The 25,080-nt window shown below is 40.3% G+C and overlaps 1 protein-coding gene across 3 annotated transcripts in view; it reads left to right on the top strand.

The window, feature by feature from the left end:
• Positions 1-25,080, top strand: part of LOC100652291 (transcription factor cwo) — a 38,100-nt gene that overhangs the window by 3,704 nt on the left and 9,316 nt on the right. Inside the window, exons 1-2 of one of the 3 annotated variants that reach the window (XM_020865922.2) lie at positions 18,501-18,568; positions 19,447-19,576. The exons of 1 other annotated variant lie outside the window; for it this stretch is intronic. In XM_020865922.2, the coding sequence (XP_020721581.1) occupies positions 18,516-18,568; positions 19,447-19,576 (183 nt within the window). In that variant the 5' untranslated portion in view covers positions 18,501-18,515. Of the gene's footprint in view, positions 1-18,500; positions 18,569-19,446; positions 19,577-25,080 lie in introns of those variants that run through there. One more of the 3 variants, XM_012314817.3, reaches the window with a different exon arrangement.

A 25,080-nucleotide genomic window follows, 5' to 3' on the forward strand; every position in this document is an offset into this window, starting at 1 on the left:
GCACGGTCGGTCAGTCATAAACACTTGTGCGAGATCGAGAATAGACTGGAGAGTTGGACACACGGTGTATATATCAAGGCGTTGAGGGGCGCGCTGACGGCGCTCGCAGCAACCGGGCAATTTCTTCGGGCCACGCTATAGAACACGGTTTCGCATCTTGGCCGCTTGAACCGTCGCATCGGGCATTGACACTGCAGATCGATCCGCACGGATTTATTTGAGCACCGTCTATACAGCGCGTGAATGTGTGCTGTGCGTATTCTGTCCTGTATTCGCTCGCTGTGCTCGTCGAATTTAACTTGGAAATCGAACCATTCCTCTCTTTTTCTTATTTTTATCCGCGTTCGGAGTTGCATCGATTTCATCGTTTCTCGGGATCGACAATTTAAGGTACAGCCAGTGCGATGGTGAACGAAGTGAATCGAAACGATCGATCTAATGTCACTTCTCGTAAGGCACACGATGAAATCATCGTTTTTTCGGAATAACGACGTCGTGGCATCGAATTTCAGCCCGTGAGAATTTGTATAGGATAAGCTAGGATTATTCGAGTCAAGCCAAATTATTTACCTTGTAATTCATCAAACTCGGTTGAATTTTAAAACGTCGAAGGCAACTCTAATATCTTACCGTTGTCTCAATTTTCGTGACGATGAACAAAAACTCCATAAATATAATACACCACTTGTATATAAGATTTGCTTTGATTAATCGACAATTTTGAAGGAGGAGTAAGTCGAAGTTTTTATCGAGCATACCTGTAGATAAGACTGTGGTCTTATAATGCAAGGCCGCGTTATAGATGGCTCAGATACGAACAGCCATTGTGACAGTGACACCTTCGGATTTTGCGCCACAGAGGATCACGTTAATTGACGCAATCTGAGTAAACGACCGCGTCATGGAAACTAACGTAAATACGTTCGCTCGAGTATGCTACGAGTGGGCGTATATTACGTGCTCGAGAATTTCGGGGATACCATATATACGCATTGCGGTCTGTAGGGTTGAGCAAGTATCCAAGGTAGTGGTAATTTCCGCAAAACGGATGTGTGTTTTTAGATGGCCTACAGCTTTCACGTCTTATGGGAAATTACAAAATACGTATTTCGTGCATGATGGAACTAGCAAAATTATAATCAAATTAGTCGGAAATGATTAGTTGTAATTATCGGTGAAAGAAGAACGTCCTGTTAGCGAGAGTTTTTTCTAACGATTTTTCTTAATTAAATTGAAAATCCTGCTAACCGAAGTACTAGAATCAACCGGAATTAATCGATATTTTATTCGATACCGTGGTCCTTGACAAAGCGATGCATTGTATGTTTAAATGCATAGCGTCATTTGGCAGCGCAAGTGTATTTCCTAATATATTTAGATGTGGCACTTGCTGTATAGTGTGTTCGAATACATATACTTACATATTCATTCTACCAAGGTATGAAGCGTCGGAGATAAAATGAAGTGGGAATAAATGCAGTATCTGTCTGTAAATAAACTATTTTTTGTTTTACTATCTGGAACTCGAATGATTGCACTATTGGTAACTGCTGTCTTCTAATTGTAAGTATATATGTACATACTTTAGAAATTGTGTTATACACATATTACGTGTAACCAAGTGAATAGATTTCTATGCAAGTAAGGCGAATACCTTGCTGTATTTTCGCAATGATTAGTTTGTAATTAGTTTGTATGTCCTATACACGTTTTAATCATTTGCCAATGAATCTTTTCCCCGAATTAAAAATGCAAAAAAATAGATTGTACTTTGTAAATTATTTTCCTACAATTTTATGGGATAGAAATTAGGAATTTTAAAATGGTTCAGCATCGTTGTTAAACGATTACCGAGTGGTGCCACTCGATTGTGAAATCCAATCTTGGATTCCTTTTGTATAATTTCGTAATTGACAATCTCAGACTGATTAATTACCATGGTATTTTCGAAGAAACTTTCCTCTATTTTATATTTATTTCACACTTGATTGACACTTGCGTAAACAGAAGCAAATCCGATTTCTTCGAGTACCCGATAAAGCTGACATTTTCCCAACTGACTCATTTTACCCACATTCGTTTTACTCTATTTCACCAATGCCATGTATATATATCCCCAAGCACGAAACAGTTTTTCCAAACATTCAATAAAGGTACTAGTAATTTAATCGAAATTAATCAAAATACTTTGAACAATCGAGCAATTACAACAATTCCAATTAAAATTAACCTAATAGAGACCAAGTAAATAATGCCTAAAATGCATCGTCTGTTGGAAAACGCGAAGAAAGTAATTTAATAAAAAGAACACGTATTTAACGTAATTAAAAACAAACAAATTCCTTGATTGCTATAAATGCTTGAATTTCTTTAAACTTCATAAAATTGTAAGATCCAGGGCAAGAAAGAGATTGCGATAGAAAAATATGTCACTAATCCCTAAACACTTCTTTTTATAATTACAATGCTAAAAACGGAAATTATTAACGCAAAAATTTACGTCTTAAAATATCGTGAAAAAGATGAAACGTATTAAAGCAACGTTCGCTTTGAATGGATTTGCTTTTATCGAACGAAATTCCCTCGAAATGGAGAAGGGGCTTCTCCTCGTTTTCCGTGATACGTAGGAAACCAGTTGCACGGCCGCGTTCCTCTGCTTTCCGTCACGTAGGCACGCGTTGCCTTTCCGTTTTGCGGGAATTCGAAAACATAGATCAGCAATATCGATTCGATCGTTAAAATGTCTGCAGATGCTCTATATTTATCGTAGTAACGTTGTAGCCGCACATGCGTGCCATTTTCCATAAGCCTTCTAATTCACCTACTTCGCATTCGAAAAGATCAGAGACTCCACAGATCACGTCGATCGCGTAAGAAGGAAGGCAGAATTTTCGAATTTTCTTCGATCGGTTTATTCTTTTCTCTTCTCTGGAATTCATAATTGGTGATATATTGAAAAATCTGGAGCAAACAGTATACCAAATGGGCTGTGTATACCGCGCACCGCTCCATTTTCCTATTTCCACACAAAAAAAAAAAAAAAAAAAATTGCTAGGTTTCTTGTAGACTCCACCTTGTCAATTATGGGTTAACGCGAGTTTCTTGGAATGTAGCGATGAAAAGCGCAAGGCACCTGCATCCTCGAACAATAGCAGCATACGTATGGAGGTCGATACAAAGGAGAAGGGAATTGCATCGATCAGCGATAAATTATGGTCGCACGAGGCAGCGGCGTCAACCAGACCGACAATAACCGTCGTTACATTCAATGCAATTAACGTGTCTCTCGTTCTCCATCTCGTTTCTTCAGTTACACGTAAAACGTCGCTCCGATCTCGTGCTTCTATTTCACTAGCATCTTGACACAGATATTTTCTTCGTTCGCGTTGTAGCTTATCGTGGATCGATGCGAAGGTCCTCCGACATACTTCGACATACACCGCTGTCCAACAGTATCCAGACACTTGCTTATCTTTCACAAGATGTAATTTAATCGCGAATTTATTCTTCGTGGCTGTTATTAAGAGCTATTTTTAAAAGGATAAAATTTGTAGTATTACTTTTCTGCTTTATTTGTGATTCTTCGAGCTTCGGTCGCATTCTTATTATTATCGACACGATATATAACCGTAGATTGGTAACAGTCAATGTTGGCGAAATTCGGTCGTGCATCGTCAGCAACCTTTCTCGTCGGATCCTTCGAGCAGTCGCGTGTGTGCACGCGTGCGAACCAAGAAATCGCGACTAGGCATCGATCGATCGGTGTTTACCTTTCCCAGGTTCGATTGATCAACGTGCGAGTCACATTTTGTTCCTACAAGCGACAGGCATCACAGCGGATGGTTGTCAAATCGCGTTAGACGGCTTGTTCTGTCTTTTTCCTTCTCGTTATCTTATAACGATACTCGTTAAAAATATACGCAGAATGAAGAAGATGGTGTTTGAGCATTAGGAATCGTTTTGTTTATTTTCTTGCTTAAACATTCATTTACACAGCAGCGTATAATAATTATGGAAAGAAAGTAAGAAACATGGATCGCGTGTTTTTCCTTTGGCGACGTCGCGGGTTAACGTTGCGTCGTTTCGTCATCGCTGCGAATTTATTACTTTACGATGCGATCGTTCGATGCGTTAAAAATTTTCCATTTGCGGACCAGTTTTTGCGTCTTCTTGCAATTTCTTTATTCCGTAAACGTTCGTTCTTTATTTGCACGGCAAATGCCACCAGTCTGATGTCTATCAAAGGAATCGCAACTGCGAGATTGTGCAGATCGATGTCTGATCGTGCAGTCCGTTTCTACCGCGACATTGGGTCTCTGAATTTACTTACGCTTGTTATTCCTTTTATCTACCAGTTTCTCTATCAATTGCTTGCCTATTTCCTTCGATATAAACTTACATAATCGCAAGTTCACGAAGTTTCTTACTTTATCGCTGTTAAAATATCCGTCCGAAACGTAATTAGTTTCAGTCAGCGGATGCATGGTTTATTATTTTCCCAGCTCTCTTACATCAACCAGCAGACAATCAGTCATTTAATCAAGTCTCAACGCAGTCATACACTAATTAAGGATGTTTATTCGCGGTATTTCGAAACCCATTAACATAGCGAGTGATTGTAACCTCGTGACTAGTAGCGTATTTCACGCGAGACTCGTAATATATAATAATCACATAATAGTCATCCGTCTTTCATCTTTCCTCGTTAAACGATGGCTAACGAAAAGGCTTGGACGTTTGTCACGCGTTAATCTGCCTGTTAACGACTTCCTCTTTTGCGATAAATGATGAAAAATAGCTCCTTCTATAGATAGTCGACCTTCGTGATCAAATCAAGGCACGTTCGAAGATACGTCTATAGATAACTGAAGTTTTCGGTTAGATATCCACTAGATCACGTTAGATTTGGATTAGATCAGATTTAGACTCGAGTTGGTAAATGAGATTTGCCAAGTTTCATTTAAATTCAATCCTACTCCTAGAGTACCTAGTATCGGAAAATATGGACAAAAATCTTTGCTGCCCTAAAACGAACTTTAACCTGTTATGCTTGTCCCGATAATCAACAGCAAATCTTACGACATTCGTACAAAAAAATCATATCTGTAATATTTACAGCAGAAAATATTACAAGCGCAATAACCGCGACAGACTGGCAAATCCGCGAGTAGCTGCTTTACAACGAGCAAGTTTCCAACAGTCAGGATTACTCAAAGAATTAACGAAACCTAGATACTTGTACCTGTCGTACGATCGTTGCTTTCTTATTCTCGTTTCGCGTTTTCATCAGCGAAGATAAAACATCGGAGCAACTGTAAAGAACGGGCGGAAAATTTCGACGATAAAGCGATATAAGTGTGGCGATAAGATCTAACGAGCGCCTTTCGCGTTACAATTCTTTCTTCCTTTTATGAAAATTCCGTTCCATTAACGACTCGTCGTTAATTTCTTTTTACTGGCAATTGGTCGATCGTTGTCGGCATAATTGGTATGGCGACGTGCCCGGGGGATGTTCAGTGTCGTTGGAGAAAAAGTGAGAGTTACCTTGGCTGTTCCAGCGCCGATCGACCGTGTGCGTTTTCATACATGCGCGTTCGTATACTACGAGAGTCGTAGAGTGGCTTCTGTGGCTGATGAATGCGCGTGCACGTGTACAGACGGGCGTGGAAAATAGTACAGCGATTTGATTAGGCCTCGTCGGTGGAGATGATTCATTGTGAAAAACTTCGAATTGTTGTAACACAGGAGAACGTGAAGAGATAAACAAGCGAGTTTACTGTTTGATGATCTTCGACGTTCACTCGCCAGAGATAGTCAGTTTATCAATTATACGTGGAAATGTTATAGGAGGAATTTTATTTGTCAGCTGCTTCTGGTACTATGAAAAAGTGGTTGTATAAGGCGGTTTAACGCTTTTAACGCTCGTCTCGTGACACGCGTATTTCTGAAAATGCTTGCCTTTACTTCACCGCCAATCTTTGCGTCTTGTCGTATTAGAAACGTAAGATATAATATTAGAATCAAAAAGAAAAAAGTATTATTATATAACCAAGGAAAAATTTATCTAAAAAGAGAATCGAGCATTCTTGATGGGTTAGTTCATCGGTACGGTGGTTTGTACGTCACGGTGATTTTCAGTGAGTCGTTTTTCTCTCGATACTCGATGTTTTCGACATTTTGGACCACGGTCGTATCGAGTCAAGGTTCAGCCCGAGAAATCGGGGCCGACACGAACAGATTTAACTGCACCAGTGAAACTATTTGTAGAATTATGAAATGTAGTCCGTGGCCGTTGCTCGTGGGATAACGAGCTGCTCTGTACTCGTGTGCAGTGTGCTGCACGAATGAAGTCATTCCTCGCAAGTCCGGTCATCGTTTATTAATCTTCGATTTCCATTACTTATTCGTGAACTAGTTGCTTGATGTATCGCTCGGATATTTTCAGAATTTATCGAGAAATATGTAACGTATATATATATATATATTACATATTTCTACGTAAAATTGTATTTATATACGTTATTACAGATATAACGTATCTTACGTTTAATAATAACTGTATTATTCAGAATGATGAGACTACGTCAGATTAGTCGATTTCCGGCTTGAGAACTGGTTTGTAAAAATGTGAGAGGTGAAAAAGAAATCGTTACACGTGACGATAAGTGGGCGTACGAGGCATGGAATCGTTTCGAGGAATTTTATAGTTTGCCTTATTTCGATCAACGATCGTATCTATCGTTAGCGCGAAGTCTTTATAGGTTCTCGAATATAGCGACGAAAGATAAAAGCCTGTAGTTACGTCTTAGATTCTTTTAATATCGAGAAAGAGGAAAAGTAGTCGAGTTATGGTGTAATAAAATTTGGATGAGAAGATGGACGTACTTACGGAGAAAATTCTAGTTATTAACTAACAGTCGCTTTAATCGAACACCAACGTTAAATTATATAGCAAGTTATGTATGATCAGCTATTGGTAATATATCATACCATAAATTTTAGTCGCAAGGGAAGATATCAGCTTTTTATTAGCGTCACGAGCAGTTCCTGATTTTATTTATAATGTTAAAAACTCTTTTCCTAGGTTATATAAACATCTGAAATGAAACGTAATACTATCGTTTGCTTTAATACATACAATACATTTTTGAAACGTATTACGAACATAAGTATTACGTTTTTACAAGGGGAAAAACCCAAGCATCAAGATTTCTCAAACTCTACGAGAGGATTCAATCGTATCGTATATACGAATCATCCACGTTGACTAATAGCGCGAGCTTACAGCTTCAGCTTTCGTAGACAGCTTTCGTAGCACCTTGGTTTCGAGATTCTACGTAGAATAACGTGGCTTCTAGCTTTCACGAGCGGAAAGGACCTACGTCAACTGGTCTCCGTCGAGTTGTTCACGGCAGAAAAGCAAAGACGCAGTGCGTCATCGTCGCGTCGACCACGAAAGCGTTAAGTAGAAAGTTACGTCACTGTGCGGATATTTTTCGTGGTTGCTCGGTGACTTTCGAGCGTTTCTTTCGAGTCGCGGGGACGCGTTCTATCTACCGTGGACGGAAATTGAAAGAGAACCGGCGACCAGGGGACGGAGTGCAGCAAGCAGCACACGATTACTGGCACGAATCAGCTAGTCAGAAGTCACGTTGCTCGACACGCGCTCCGAGCTAGACCCGATGTAGGTTAGTATTTTTACGCGGGCGTCCCGGTGTATACAAATACGGCACACCGTGTCGTGCAAAACAATACCGGCGTGTGACTGACTATACATCACATCCTAGACGCCATTTCTATAAAGGGTGTTCCCACTCGAGCGCAGGGTATTGCGGTAGATACGTAGCTTGTAAGCTTATTTTAAAGGAAGAAATCGAAATAATAAGGATGTATCTTCTGTACGAAGTTAAGTTTAAGGCTTTAAGAGAAGAAATTAGTACAACAGGATACAGGTACAGCAGCTAGTACAGTCGCAAGTTTCATTCGTCGTGGAAAAACAATCTCGCGAATTTGTTAAAGGATTAGACCAGCGACCGTTGCAACCTACGAAACCGTAAACAACGTGGAAGCAGCGGATGAAGAGGGAAGGACCGAGCGAGTTTGCTTGAAATTAAAAATTAGGCGGACCGCTCTCTCGTTGTGCATCGACTCTGAAATTCTATTTTCACGCGTGGCTCCCCTACCTAACCGCTTTCAGAATTTTAATTATAACCGGGGTAGTCCACGTCGCATCCTTGACCTTTCGTCAGCCCGGGCACGCGTCATTGTCGCGTAACTATGCAATTTCGCGGAGGACTTTCGGCGCAGTTGTTTACGCAATTCGCTTCGAATTATATACTTTGTACGTGCCGCTATATTGGACGCGAGGTTAATCAACGATATTGTCTCGATACCATGAACATTGGCTGAACGTTTCATTTTCAAGGGTTTCTCGGAATAGAAACGATCGTCCGATATCCGTTCGCGAGAAGAAAAAGGGAACGAGCAGCTGTTTCGCAATATTTACGAGATCTTTTTTATCTTTGTATCGAGAAATCCGATTAGTACGGTCTTTTTCGATCTTGCCCTCGTCCCTGGCTCGTTTCCATCGGCATGCCCGAAGCCCGATCGTTTATGTAGATAGCAGTCTCGAAGAACTAGGCCTAGCTTCGTGTCGTTCGATCGTAAATCGATTTTGCGCTCGAATAGAAACAGGCGAACGACTTCCACTCGATCGAAAGGTTGTCTCGTGCTTGATAATTGATAATTAAGCGTATCAAGGCTAGACGACGCGACGCGTGCTCGATGCGAGACGATAGTTGGTAAAAAATTCAAAGACCGAGAAATCGTCGTCGTTCTTCTCGCGACCGTTTCCCTTTACAGTCTAAACGTTCAACTCTGTCACGTGTTGCTCTGCATGCCTGGTCGGATGATCCCATCGCAAGAACTTGTCATCGTCGCACTTTCCTTTTAAGGTGTCTGCGGGCGTCGTCGACTGAAAATTCCTTCGATATTGATCGCGTTGTGAAAAATCACGGTTCATGTTCTTCGATAAAACTACTTGCGACGTAACGATGTTTCCTCGCTTACAGTTTAAAACAAAAATTCATTTTCCTTCTTCCTACCAAGAAGCTTTTCCTACGATAGGCACGTACCGTAGAACGGCCGCAGAAGAACGTCCGCATCAGAGATAAAACTATCGCATACGTTCGTCGCTAAAAGAAAACTGATTCATTTCTTTTTCCCAGTAATTATGCCGCGTCCGACGTTACGTTGCACAACGCTACGTAGTAGAGTTTATCATAGCGAAAAGAGAAACGAGCCGTTAAAGAGAGAAAGAAGGCAAGAAAAATGTAGGAATAAAGGAGCGTGGACGGTTCGTATCTACGTTAGAGTGCCACGTAGAGAATGTGTGCAGTGTGCAACGTGCGAATCACGAGTTAGAAACCGAGTCGAATCGGTTGGTAGTTGCATCAGCGGGCGGAGCGTCACGTAGAATTTTTCTTTTTCGACTACTCGTTACGTACACGTGCGCGTGCATGCGACGTCGTGTACATTTATGCATCGTGACTTTCTACTTACGAGCGGGGCCATTCGTACAAGTATCAGGGCACGTAACGCGCGCAATCCGATCGATTATATGGTCCACACGTGGCCGATAAGGAAGTCTCAGTTTAAATGTCCTATCGTCGTCGTCCGACCTTGCGATTATAATTGAACACCACGTGGAGAAAGTACGATAACTTTGTCTTTTGTTCAGTTTGTGTCGCTTAAGCGATTAAAAAGAAGCATTTTATGAGATATTACCGTCGCCTAAAAATACCCCGTTACTTGCTCGACTTCGACAGCAACGGGACAACGAGTAGCTGTTAAAGATTTAATTATGCGCATATCGATAATTAATAAATGTACCATGATTATTAATAAATATGCAACGAGCGATACCGGCCGCGTTATAACCTTTCGATAGAATTCGTAACAGAATCTTCTGGACAAGTTTATTGTGCCACTCGATATTATCCTACGATACGAAGGAACGACAGAGTCACGACGTGCGTGCGTGCGCGAAATGTTCATTGCTATTCACGTGTCGTCCGATCGACACTGTCGGCCATCCTCGACGATTGTCGACACACGTACTTTAGCGTTATAACGTTAATACGGATAGTAGGATGGAACGTTCTGGTCTCCCCTGAAATCGCTCGTTCGTTCTTTCTAATCGATTATCTTAGATGATTCATTACTCGTTGGAAGAAATTGTAACGAGTACGTGGAGAGTCTCGCTCAATTAAATCCGCGCGATTATCGTCCACATCAGGACAGTTTTTTTACTAAATTGCATAAATAAAGAAATTGCATTTCGTTTGCAAGAATTACAAATAACGCTACGACGATACGACAATATTGGAATAAAATTTCCACGGTGTAAAATTTTACGCCCAATGATCTTCGGGCATTAATAAAATTGGCGATTGTCTTAGGTTAAAATCGATTGGTTTAAACAGCAATGCGATCCGGTTGACTTTTTGTAGGTGGATATGTACGTTACTGCAGTGTTACGGTAGAAACGACGCGATTTCGAGAACATGTTTTTCAAGTTGTCGCTGCGAGGAAGTTTGAGTTATCGCAACAAGGAAATTCCTGCAGTTTAGGGTTCTTAGAATAGATTAAAATAACGCGTATGTTCCAGTGTAATTATCTGCCTTTTTACAGAAATATTTTAGCCTTCGGTAGGATCTGGTACTGTTCGATCTGTTAATCGATAAAAATTACATCGCCTCTTGCGCAAAACGATACTAAAGAAAAAGCGATACTAGCAACGTGATATTTATTTTCTTGAGATTAATATTCTGTAGTCTGTTTGTTAGCTTGCATTGGGAAATTCGACGATCGCCAAATGATGATACAGGTTGATAACGTTTAAAAGAAAATCCTAGTTCCGGAAATTTCTAAGTTTCTAATTCGTTCTTTGCAAATAAGACAGATTTATTCGTGGTTACGCGATCCCTATGCTAGTCGTAGGAGTCGCGAACGAGAATGATAAACAGACCGAAGAAACGTTCAGCGTGGCAGCGATCGACTGATAAAAATGCTGCAGATTTATTTGCTCTTTTCTACGTGGTTATGAACGCTGCCCACTTTACGCACGTGCGTGAGTCGATTCGTGGTTTATGATATAACGCGAAAGTGAATGGCGTTAATGACTACGCTTCGATTGGCAGAAAGGCCACGGAAGGTCGTTGAATAACTTTGGACGATGTTTTTCTTTATCGATTTCGTGTTATAAAATAAATAGATATATCATGCGTATGTAAAGATTTAGTCGAAGATCCTAACGGTTACTATTTCTCTATGGTTCCGATCCAAAAATATCGCATAAATCTCCGAGACACGTACAACAACATTCTTAGTTCTCTGTCGAAGGCATAGTTTCTCATTCCGTGACGTTACATGAAATTTTGACTAACGAGAATTCGGTGATACGCGGATTTCCGCGCGATCTTACGCCAAAGTCAAGTACGCAGTTTTAGCGTTTAAAATGGATTTTCATTTTGTCATTGCAAAGAATAACTCGAGATAAGCGGCGAGTTATTAATCTCTTAGCTGTGTAGTGGCCGACTAGATGTCAAATTCCAAATTACTCGGTTCGAAGAGATACGAGCGAAAGATAATAAATTATTCTCTGTGTCCACTATTTTGAATTTTGTCGTTTGTTGAAAATGTAGTACGAGAGCCTTGCCAAATTTATGAATTTATCTGCACGCAAATTGTAACAGATATTTTGTAATTTGGAATATTCGGAGGAAAATTTTGACGATTGATGTCACTTTTTGTGGGTTCGACAAATATTATTCTTGGCCACTTTCTTTGTAGAAAATAATTGTTACGGATTCCGAGATAGAACAAGTGAGATCATGCGTATAATTGAGACGTCAAGAACAGAAATCATGGTCACTTATGCATTGAAATACAATACTTATTTACATTTTATATAATTTATATAATTATAGGTTGTCGAAAGTATAGTTATGCTACAGATAATACGTATAATTATCACAGAAAACTTTAATAGTTTGGAAGAAATAATAGCTTCGAATTGACAAATCTCTGTACAGTAGTAACCGATTTACAAATTTATACATTTAACATCGCGTTGTATCTCGATAGGGCTGGTATCGATCGAAAGCTTGATCGATACGGCATACACTTCCAGTGATAACGTATTTTAAAACTTACGTTTTTAAAAAATATGAATCATTTGACAATGACAACTGAACTCGACCGTGACTCATTCTCCTTTTAAACTTGAAGAAACGTTCTCTTCTTCCAAACGATAACGAAACATTAACGAAATAACCTGTGGTGGGGAATAGAGAGAAAGAGAGAGATGGGAAAAAATCATCGTCCACTAATTTTCAGCGAAATTTCTAAATTACAGCGTTAAAGGGCGAATAATTCGGATAAAATGTCGAAAATCGCGAAGAATCGCGAGAGCGTATGAAGTAAGTAAACAGGTCGTCTTCTGACTGAGCGGCTGACGCACGTGCACGAGTCAGCCAATGCTGTGGGTGCAACCATATGTGAAAGTGACAGCACGCACGGACAGAGCCAAGCAAGGTGGTGGGCAGTAAGGTCGACGAAGGACGTCGTGAACCGCAGGTACAGTTGGCGGTGTTTCGTGCTTGGATTTCGAGCCAATTAAAATCCAGATCGTAATTAAGGTCACGCGTGATTTCGACGGTTGTTTAGAAATGTCCGCATTAACCAGACTCCAACCGTGTAGCCCCGTTATTACGAGGACGCTAATCGAAACGAAAACGAAAGAGCTGACTCGAACGTTCGCTCGTTGAATACGTTTTATAAATATAAGACGATTTAATAAATAATCAAAGTTGTTTGTTGATTCGCGCATTCTCCCTTACTTTATTTACACAGCTTCGATTGAGTTTTTTTGTCGTATGTATAGATGGTAAAATTCAGATGAAAATCCATACGAACATCCGTTTGTTTTTTCAAGATCGAAAACGTATTAGCCACAACTAGAAGAATGTAACTCGCAATGTTTGTTTCGATATCCGTGAAGTTTGTTTTATCCATGCGAAACACTCACCAGCATTCCATTTTCTTAAGACAAACAAGGAAGCGTGTCCGTTGGTGCGTCGTGTCGGTACGAGGTTGCATCCTCTCGACCTCCTTTTTTGGACTTCCTTTTCTGTTTGGCCCGATTACCGACACAGTAGGACAATCAAAAACGGTTCGCGTGCATGAACGTGTTACGTCACGAGTAGAGTTTGCTGCACGTCGAGCGGAGAGTTCGCGGATATTCTTGTGCCGATGGGCGGATCCGTGTAATTGCAGCCGCTATTAATGGAGAGTAACTCGAAGTCTCGTTACGAAATCACAGCTCCGTCCATCCTGCGCTTTCGCGCGCACCTGATGAATGCCACCGTAATTCGCCGGATGCCAGAAAGAAAAAAAAAAAAAAAAATTCTCGTCGCACGTGTGGCGCACGGGCAACGGAAGCCAGATAGAATTCACGGATACCAGCGTTTTGCAACTGTCGTTGGACTTTTAATGTAAGCTAATCATTGCGCAATCCCGCAACACGTGAACTGTGCCAGTTCGAAACGAGCACGGCCACGAAAACGACGATGGATTAATAAATTATCGTGGTTTAAGGCGCAAACAATTTTTGGCCCCTACGTATATATACGATATATCGGTGAAAAGTTTGATCGAGTCAAAGCGTCGTAATCCTTAGGATGCAATAAACTAATTCTGACCTAGAAACCTTATTCAAACGAAAGAATAGTAAAACATTATTGCTGGCAGAAATGAAAGATAAGAGTAGCAATAAATATCATTAATAAATCTATCGGAATATACATATACAATATATATAAAATATTGTATTTTATTTTGCTCTCGTAATTTGTAAATAATATCGGAGGTGACAGCAAACTTTTAAGTAGCAATGCGTTCGTCGAATTTGAAAAGACGGTACTACGAATGTTAAGTTAGCTTTGGCACTGATTCAGTCTGGAAATGTTGTCCCAGCGGGCGGAGGAAATTAATTTTACTAATTGTACCTTTCTGATTCAGCCGACTTGCGATAGAGATGAAAAACGAACGGCGAGGGATATTCATGATATTTTTGGTTCCCGTGATTCATATTTCGATATTAATATCAGGTCGTGTTACACTTTCGAAGTTTGGAAACTTGAAATTACTATATTTCGCAAGTTCTACGATTTAATTATCTTTTACCAGGAACGCTCCTACGAAATTGGGTCGAATTCTTCGCTCAACCGCCTTGAAAATTACTCCATCAATCCCTTCATACGCGGAACGTATCTACGATCGAGCGTAGTTTCGCGTAAACAATTTAACAATTTCATCGAGTTATTAAGCTTTAACAATTTCGTCGAGTGTTCAAATAAAAATTCCGAACTTTCCATTTGGAGATCAACGTGGTTACACGGACAGTTCTGGCGTTTACTTACGAAAGCGTACAGACGACGTACAGAGGTGCGTGCAGGAATGGATGTACAGGTGTGCGTCGACGAACAGTGTGCAAGCGGTGCAAAAAATAAAGAAGAAGAAAGGGGGAGCTGGAGTCACATGTCGGAAAATGTCAACCACGTGCAGATACACGAGGTTTCTCGCCTGTAACACGTTCAACGTGCTCGTGCTCGTGCAAGAAACGATGCAGAAAATTGTTTCAGATAATTTACTTGCGTGTTACATCATTTACATCTCAGCGAAGCGTGCGGAAAAAAATAGATACCGTGTAACGAACCGCTTGCTTGTCGATGAAGCCAAGGACGCTGTCTTGTTGTTTTTTTTTCTTTTTTTTTTGTCGAAAAACACGTAATCGGTATCAAACTGCGAGAGAGTTTAGCTTGTTTCACATACGTGTTTCTGCCGAGTACGCTCTATCCTTATTAACATTTTTATTACGATGGCATTCTTAATTTAACGCTAGAGTTATTGACCTATGTGTGCGTTTAAAAATACAGTACATAGATAATTATAATTATAGTGGTACGATGAAAATAAATAGGTATACATAAATACCTTAGATAAATAACAGCTATATCTTGTTTTAGTATAGCGTTGCGATCGCGCTCGACCTACCGGTATTTAAATCTTGTTAATGGATAAAGCTGATTCTTCAATCGTCTCTTAATTATTTTGATCGATAGATCAAATCAGTGATAGAAATTTAGAACAGATTGGATCGGAAAAGTTTCGAGCCAATTCTAAGCACGTTTCTCTATGTACGTTAATCATAATCATCTGCAATGCTTCAAATTTTCGACGTCGTCGAGTGGTCAAAATCCACTATTACGCGTCGCATCATTATCGTCATTACATTTTGGTGTTGCAGCTACGTAAATAGATTGTTCGCAAATTGACAGCAAATGTCAAAGCGTGAAAGTAATATCATTAGTGGTTAAAGCGTTGCTAAGCATTACATAGACAACGGTACGTGACTGTACGATAATCACTCGACAATAATGCGTTCCTTTCATTACACAAATTATGCGCCACGCGATTAGCCATGAAATTTCTCTATCGTGAATTCTGTTTCGGAGTTGCGCGACGAATAATAATGAAGAAACTTAATTTTATCGATTCGTGTATGTACAATTATATATCGATGTCCAAACATTGATTTAACGTTTTTTCTGGTGTAATGACAGACGACATTGAATTAAATCATTTTCATCCACATGATACGAATAATTATTTGTACGATAAATTCTGAACGGAATTTGATTAATATACTTCATTAACCGATATCTTCCATCGTCGTAACGCTTCATTAATTTTTTACCAAAGAGAATCCTTCGTGTAATGAATTCGTAAATAACCGGAATCCGCTTTGAAAAGAAATAAAAAAAAAAAAAAATTAGAAATTTTGTATAATCTTGCCATCGCTATGTTAATTGCGCTAAACAAGGTTATTAAAGCTAATACGGAATTCTTATGCGAAATATCTTTACCGTTAACGCGAAACGCGGAGAAAAAAGAAAAAGATGCGACTGTTTTTCTTTCTCCTTGATCGCAAGAATCTCGCGTCTCTTTAACTCGTCGTACGTGTTACGTGATCGACCTAATGTTTAACACGAGCCGAGAAAGAGTGGGCACGTGTCGCGTCGACGGAATTTTATGTACAATTCCGCCACGAGGATATTGTCTTTATATAGCGCATAGCCTTCGGCGTAAAATGATTCTTAGTACGCATTTTAGATTTATAAACTGGGGAAAAAAAGGAAAAAAAGAAGAAGAAAAAAGACCAACAGGGAAACTCGCTTGACTGCGAGAAATTATTACCTAAATAGGTAATTTATTTACTCAGACATTCTGATGCTAATATACTTTTATCTTGTTTTCGATTTTACCTTACGAAACAGATAAATGTTCCTAGAAATTTGCACTTTTAAGAAGAACAAACAAAATCTTACGTTCTTACCAGCGCAGTATATGCGATGTATCCGAAGGTACATCGTTCTACTTGCACTTACCTGCGAAGCAACGATATTTTGTTTATTGTAGCCTAGCAAGACTTGTACCTCGGCTGTTGAGTCATTCCAGACACACAGCTTTAATTATGTGTGCATAGTAATTAGCTAGTGCAACCGTTTGTGTATTCAACTATTCGCTATGGCGTAAGCTTAATTTGGAACGTCAGTCGTCACGCTTAGCAGTCGTTCGAAAAATACCGTTTACGTCTTAACAAAGGCATTATTGCATAACAAATTCCTCTTACGCAATGCCTCGTATCAAGTAAATAATATTAACGAATTGACAAGTTACAAGTTGTAGGTTGTAGGGATTTTCTTTCTTTATAATCGGAAACTCCGATTTTGAGCATAGAAAATTTCCTATCTCTGATTGGAGTACCAAGTTTCTTGGAATTGTTTCATTCCTTTGCTTTTAGGCGCCTCTTAGAAATTTATCGATGCAACGCAATGCAAGAAAATTTATCAATATCGATAACTTGTAAAATTTCACTATGAATATCGCTTGAATTATATCCAAGAAGGTTGATCGTTTGGTACCGTTCAAAAATTCGAAACCGTTCAAAGTTTCCACGTAATTAATTATTCTTACCGTATTGGTACATAACACGGTTGCATTTGCGATGTAAAAGGAAAACAGGAGCTAGCACGTTTTTATTCGGTCTCACCGCATTGTAATCGTTTCCTCGTCGATGACTGGTAAACGAGCTGTGACGGAAACCATTAGACGTTTGCCCGCTGAAAATCACGATTTCTTGCATCCACGTTCTGTGTGTATAGCGTGATTTAATTTGCGCGTAGTTATTCTACAAATTATCAAGTATCAAGCAAGTAATCGTCTTGTCGGACAATTTTTCAATTAAAAAACTTTGTACGACATTGAAGCGTACAATGGTGAATGAGATCGAAGAGAATGCTCTATGAATAACTTCGAAGAGAATATTTGCTGAATAGTCCATCTATTAATATCATCTAGCTGTTTCGGTACGTACAACGTTTCCTTCTGATAATGGCTCATAGTTTGAAGGAAATTCCAAAATTAACCGATTATGTCGGGTATTTTTCTAGACGAATTACGGTGGAATTTTTTAAAGGAAATTCTGTAGAAAAAGTTATATCTTTAAAAGCTGTTTAACATCGATCAACATCTGTATAGTGTAACTTGTAATAGCCTGTGTAATATAACTTTACCAAAAAAGTAAGGAACACGGGTAACTTCAAATTACACTTAACACGTCTTGAAAAATGAAAAGTACTAGACAAAACGTTTTAATTAGGTTTTATTACGTTTTATTAAAGTACCAACAAATTTTTTTATCCCTTTCAGATATTCGCCGTCTATGTATGTATTACTTATTCATAGGCTGTCTGATCGATCTTGATACCTAGCGATTGACTCTGTTAATTCGTTGGAAAGCTACGTTTTGCCCTACATTAGCGAGGGTGATTCTCTCTAGACCTTATTGTATTCGTTGTGATTCAATGCTCTTTGAACGCGACGAATCGCAAATATCTGAGAACCTTTAAGCTGTTCCTCAATATTTATGTCGATGGGAAAACGGGGGTATCGTTAAGGCTGTCGTAGCGTTCGGTCAGCTGCACGGTGAACCGGTGTCAGCTGCAACTTTTACGCGGTACGACATTGCTGGTGTTATCAATAATGCGCGGATACTCGTGCCTTTTCCGTCGACTCTATTTACAGCAAGAAATCTATAACGGGGCAGAGGACGTGGACGTGTCGGGTTATTGACTGAAACGTTCGCTTCGTAGTTCGAAACGTTACGTAAAGTGTGCGCCTACAGCTGCGGCCGAGCTGCATGGACGACGATCATTTCCGCCTAGAGAAATTCCGCGAGTAACGCGCCGATCGATGAACACGTGCTCGACATCTGGTAACTCGTCCGCATCGCGGAACTTCGTTCCATTTACCCATTGATTCTTCAAACTCGTTCGGATTAATCGACTCGTTCGAATTCGAGCTACTCGAAGCAAGTAACGACTCGACTAATGAGAACGAGAATAGAAACTTCAATAGATATTTCGAGACAAGTAAATAACAGGTTCGTATACATTTGTCAAAATGTTTCAATTTATTGGAACCTTGAAGTTGCTTGCGATTTATTATACATGTACGTTCTTGCCTATTATATATATCTGTTCGTGTATATTTGTATAAATTAAAATTTCCAACATACGCCGAAACGTCTATTTCTTGTACATTACGAAACGCATAATTCAGGCATGAGACTTCCAAGAATTTGTTTTTTATTATTTAGTAAAATATCTGATAAACGATCTCCGCGAATCGTGAAAATTATAAATTTCTTATAATTCCAACGATCACTGGAAGTCGTAAAGTATCGTCCGCTAATAAATCACAAACTCGTGGTTCGGAGAGGAATTCGCATATGTTTGCGCGTCGAGTAATCGTAATTGAGAAAATCAGTTTTACGACCACGAGTTTTGTTAGCTTGCACGGCGGTGGTGATCCGCGTTTTTCAACATTTTACAACGATCCATTTCTGGCTGGATCTCGAGCAGCATTTTTCGAGAGTTTTACGAACCCTCGACGTTTCTACTAAAACTCGCACGAATGTGAAAGCGACGAGAGTTATTCGAACACGACATCCTTTCTGCTGTCGCTGTGCCATTGTTCACGGAACTGTCGCGGGAAATTTCTTTTCGTCGGAGCACCATGCGTCACGGTGCAATCGCGACAGGAATTCACGATCTTTACGTGACTGCCGTTACGAAATTCCAAGGATCGAATTTTGAAATCGTTTCGCCTGATATCTCGCCCATTAGGGACTAAGCGTTGAAACAACCCGTAAAAGTTGTGTAAACGCGACACTATCGACGTAATATTATTAGCGATATACGAGGAATAAAGAAAGCGAGCTAGACTCTGGTATAAATGGATGCTATGTTTTGTTTGCAGTCTGGATGCTAGATCTTGCAAGGACGAAATATACAGGATGGGAATAGGCGCTGGGTATTGCGAAGGAAACTTGAACTTTGCTACAGCCTCCGAGGATGACGAGGTTTATACCAAGAAGAAGGTTTCTAGGGTGAGTCGTTTTGTCTTCTCTTTGTATTACTCACCGTGTCGCCGTTTTTGTTTTCTTCGTAAGATTCGGAAGAAATTGAAAGAGACTAAGAGACTATGCTAGCTAGCGGTTTACGACTATAGTAACCGCGATATGTATCAATCTTCGCAAGTTCGTATACGGTACAGAGACCGGAAAGGCCGCGGTAAGATCCGTCGCTCGAGGAACCGGTATTTAGGCCAGCATAGAGAAAGGTTTTCCGTGTTTTCGAATCGACTGGTGATGCAACAGCTGGTTGCCGCCGATGACGGTCACGTTTCTCGAAAACGAGGGTTGCGACATCGCGTCTGGGCGAAATTGGTTTCAGCATGGCGTTGTACGTACCTTGGCCAAACTTATAAAAGCCTTTCTTATTTATTATAAAATCCGTATCGAATTTCGACTTTCGATAAATTTTCGTTCGCGCGTTTCCTTTGATTCGTCGTCGATTATTCATTCAAACTGTGGTTCAGGTTACGATTCTGTTATATTAACGAGCAATACGTGCCAGAGAACGTGGCCCCTCGAGGCGCATATCGCGTCTCGAGGAATGCACCTGTTAAAGTCGTTGACGAATTATTCGGATCGCTGGCATCGCCACGTTGTTTGGCAGTATAGCTTGATTTTACGAGGTTGGCCAGGTGTGGCGGATTCTCCGCTCGGCAGTTTCCATTACATAGGTTCGCCACACGATATAGGTACGGCTCTTTCATGAATATTTTATATGGGCGATTAACCATTACGCCAGAATTATGACATTGATATTCTTGGCTTTTTTTAAATTGATCGAACTTACGCGAGACGAAGTAAAATTAATATTTATGCGTCTCAGAATACCTTAACGGTTTGCTCCTTTTGCGATTCATATGTTTTATGTATAATCCTTTAAAACGTATCGCCGAGAAAAATATTTTAGAATTAAAAATCATTTCGTACTTAAGGAAGCTGATAATTGGACGTAAGAAACGCGTTATTCGATTCAATCAGCGATTCTAATGTCGCGTATCTTTCTACTTTTTGCGCTTTTTACTTTTCTTTACGAGCGTTGCGTAGCTTCGACGACATAAATTTTATTTTCGCACGATATATCGTATCTATATATCGTAGCAATAAACGCAAATAGACACGAGGCGAATCGATTCCAGGAAAACGGCTTGTCGCTGGTTTAAGTACGATCGCTAAACAGGTATTAGCTCGAAGAAGCTTCGATCACGCGCGCTCCAATTTCCGTAGAAAAACAATAGTACTGTCTAACCGATTGCGTGATATATATCGGAGAATATAAAACCTTAGGTAGTGGCGCGGCATTTTATCTCGATAAAAATGGCCCGATAAAACGTGACGATGATCGAAGATTCGCAAGAAGGGAGGTCGGCTTGTTCTGAATTAATATTTACACGCAACGGGCATGCGACTCGCTCGTGAAACGATATCCTGTTCATTCTGTAATTGCATCGGATCACGTGCAACGAGCACGTTCGAATCTCTGGCGTCGTGTCTGGCGTGAAACGTGGGGAATGCCGGTTTTGGCAGGGGCTGGCTTCGCGATTAGAGCAACGTGGCGCGTCGTATCGCGTTGCGTCGAGACATCCAGCATCATTCAAGGCAACTTGCACAATTGCTTTTGCGTGCGTCCGCTGCACTTGCGTCGTTGAAGATTCACGCACGGATAATTCTAATTCACGTGTTACTAGCTTCGAAGGAACCGGCCGCGTTCTCTCGTTCTCGTCGATGTCTGTCGGCGACGATCGATTCGGTTGTGGTTTAAATCGAGGGGTGGCTCGAACCAAGGGACTGCAATGGCAAAGATCGTAAAGTAAAAATTAATATTAGCACGATGGCAGTCAAACGACGGAGCCTTCAAAGTGCTTGGTCGAGTCGTAATAACGAGGTTTTTCGTTACGCTTCTTAAAAGTCTTAAAAATGATGTATCACGCACAATGTGTTCGATGCTCGCATCGAAAGGAACGTGCCATCTCTCGATCGGTCGTGCCACTTTTACATAAGTCCACAGTTCACGATACACGTTGCGATCAGACGTGCACGAACAACAACGTTGTACAGTCATTAATGAAAGCGCTTTAATCGTTTGCGAAAGGCGACGCAATCTTACTGTTGATTACAACTACGACTGATAATTAACAGGGATCCTGTTTATTTTCGTAAAGTTCCCCATGGTGATGCCATCCGTGGCGTAACGATCATTCCGATTACATTTATCATAGCAAACGTTTCGTTTTAAGCGGAAGATGCCAATCGAGGCACAAACGTCGTGAATCGAAGGGCTCGTAATAAAAATAAGGTCTGTTAAGTTTTACGACTCTTTGGATAAATCAACGCGCGAAGACAGCAAGGGAAGCGTACATGAGTTGCATCTGCTGTTTTATAAACGTTCTATAAATTTGATTTCGGTTTAAAACTCTGTTGAAAGTCTGAAACTTGCCGAAAGTGGGGCACTGAATGCGTTCGCAATGATTCGTGCATATACATACACATACGTGTATACAAGAATTAGTACGAAATATATTCGAAAAAGTTGGAGGTATTTATAGAATGTGTTATTTTTAGAACGTGTCTGAAATTGGAGGATAAATTCTGTGCTTCGGTACTGGTTTCGCGATTTCTATGCTTCCTAGATCCATTATCGGTTCTCGTTCAGGAAGTGACCGTTGAGCGTGACGAAGCATCTCCTCGCGATCACGTAAACCAAACGACCGATCACGCGGATTCGCGATGCAAACGAATGCCTTCTCTCGGCGATTATAGCGAGCGTGTAACAGGGAATTCACGGCGAAAGAAACGCGGCTTTCGGTGTTCACGCCCGTACAGCTAATCGATACAAAAGTTGGGAATTTCAAGTGGCCTGCTTTCATCGCTAGGTCGCTTTATGGTAATTCGCGGATTACATTAGAATTTCAAGAACGCCCGAGGGATTCAGTGACCCCCTAATTTTCACGCGCAACAACTTTCCAATTCCTCGTCATGTCCGAACGTCCGTGCGATCGTTCCTCCAGACACGCGACATCTTTTTTCAAACGAATCGAAATTACGAAAGGAATTGACTTTGAGACGCGATGAAAGCATCTTGCCCGGGAAATTCGCGCAGTAAAGTTCATATTTTATCTTGCTGTAGCGACGACGAGCGACCGTGACGAAGTCCATCGCGCTTTCTTTTTCCTCTTCGCTCGATGCAAAGTCAATTTAGCGACGAGACGATTCTAAGCGGTTGACCGAAAAAGCGTTCTTATCGGCTTCGCGATACGCTTATTACGAACTTTGATTTGGACTAGGTTTCCGTTAAAATCGGACGGCCAGTTGCGAAAGTGTCGATCGGATTGGTAACGTAAGCTCACGCTTATTTTCGTGAAGACACGAGCACTTAAAAATAATTTATTTCGCGACCCGCTCGAAACGACGACGTCTCGCCTATCCTTGACTCGATTCTAAGGATCGGCGCAGAGTCGAGAGTCTCTCTCTCTCTCTATATATCTTCGAAATCGTCGCGACTGCCAATTCAGGTTGTCAAATCGAAGCTAAGGTGAAAATCTCCGGCTCTTTATCTTCTGTTACGCAATCACCTTCGTTTTCTTGTCGTTATATAATCTCGATCAATTTGGAGAGGATCGGTGGTTGAAAACATCGGACGCCTGCGATGTCAAGCATTTTCTTTTTTTAGTAAAGATCCTGTAATCTCGAAAGTTTGTTCTCGTACTTTAGTCTTATGTCGTGATAATACCTGTTTCGATTAGAGCTTACGGCCGAGATTACGGAGAAATCGTAGAGCGAAGCGAAGATACGACATTTGAAAAATGGTAATTCGTTTGAACTGATTTGAGAATAATCGATCTACGGTATAAAACGGTATGCGTCTGTTGGAGAAATTTTGTTCCGTTTGTTAGAACTTGCTGAGCGAATATCGATGTTCGTCATTTTGTTAATCGATGCTGTTACGGTAACTTCGATAAGCGTTCATTTTAAATAAATATTCGAAAGTTTCTTAAAATTAGAAAATAACCGATTGATAAAAATGCTAAAATATATAAAGCTCGAGTTGTTAAAACTATTCTCTAAAGCGCATTTTTAAAGAAGCGACGATGCGAGTAAAAATGGGGTGCAAAAAGGGAACTGCGGTTTGGCTCGAATTTATCGATAAGTTGAATTTATCAACGTTACCTACGCAATTTTCCACCAGAACGGTATACGAAAATGTTCGATATTTTATGTTTTTTTCCTCTTGAATTTCTTACGACGCTATCAGTGATACCTTGTGACCTGTTTTTGACATGTTTCGTACTCGGATTAAGTTGCTGCTCGATTAACATCTCGATTAAACCAGGTTGTCAGATAAACTCTCTTGTAATAAACACGATGATTGTTCTACGTTACAGATATCGAGGTATCCAGATACTTTGGCTCGAAAAATTCAATCAAGTTTCCATCAGTACTCCGGTTATTTTGAAATTACCACGCGTTTTCCATTACTTCTTACCGATCGAATATTGTGTTACTATATTGCGAATCGAATAATTCTAAGAGTTTGTTTTTCCCTGTTATACGTTTTTGCGCATATCAGTCGTTGCATACGTATCGAATCACCCGGAGAACGATACAAGTGATAAGGTAAAAAATAGGTAGGGTGTTTCTTAATCCCCTACTCCAGTAAATCGTAATTTTCCATAATAGTCTTCTATGCAATAATTTCCCACGTGCTCGATTCCCGTCGCTCGAACGAACACGTTATATAAGGAAATCGACATTTACGACTTTCACAGATTTTTATTTATATCTTAATTACTGTCATACAACCATTTAATTATGATTAATACGTATAATTGTTTAAATAAATCTGTTGCCGCGATAATTTTATCGTATTTAATTATCTTATCGTTTCTTGCAATTATCCAGAATTTAATACAATTGATAAAGTAAAAATACCTATTCGCTTTTAATTTTCGCAGATATCTCATAATCGATGGTTTCTTCCTTTTTTTCCTTTTCTAGCTCTGTCATTCCTCTAACAAACGATGCTTAAATATAAATAACTAGAAAGATATAGCCTTACATAGATATAGATACATTTAATTTATTTCGTAATGAATTAACACTCGATGGAATTGATTATCTTATCGTTATTTAGGATTAAATACGATGGAATGGAGAATCGAATCGTAACCTTCGGAATGGTTTGGTGAATGCAAGGTTCTCCGATGAATTTCCCAGAAGTATGGTTTGTACCATGCCGTCGTTTTTTCTTCTGAGCGATGCACGACGTGTCGCGGATGTGCTCGATGGCACGAACGTGATTTTCACACCACCGTAACGTTTCACGCGGGGAAATACCTGACCGGATTCTCGGTCATGGCTTCGGCAGTGAGTCAGGGTCTCGATACAGCTTCTACGTCATCGGGTGTTACCACGGGCCAATGACGATCCCCAAGCGCGTACTCTGCTCGCGATTAAACCGTCTAAGATTAGGCGATGCTTCT

This window comes from Bombus terrestris, chromosome 12 (genome assembly GCF_910591885.1).
Source record: "Bombus terrestris chromosome 12, iyBomTerr1.2, whole genome shotgun sequence".
In the NCBI taxonomy this organism is placed as follows: Eukaryota; Metazoa; Arthropoda; class Insecta; order Hymenoptera; family Apidae; genus Bombus; species Bombus terrestris.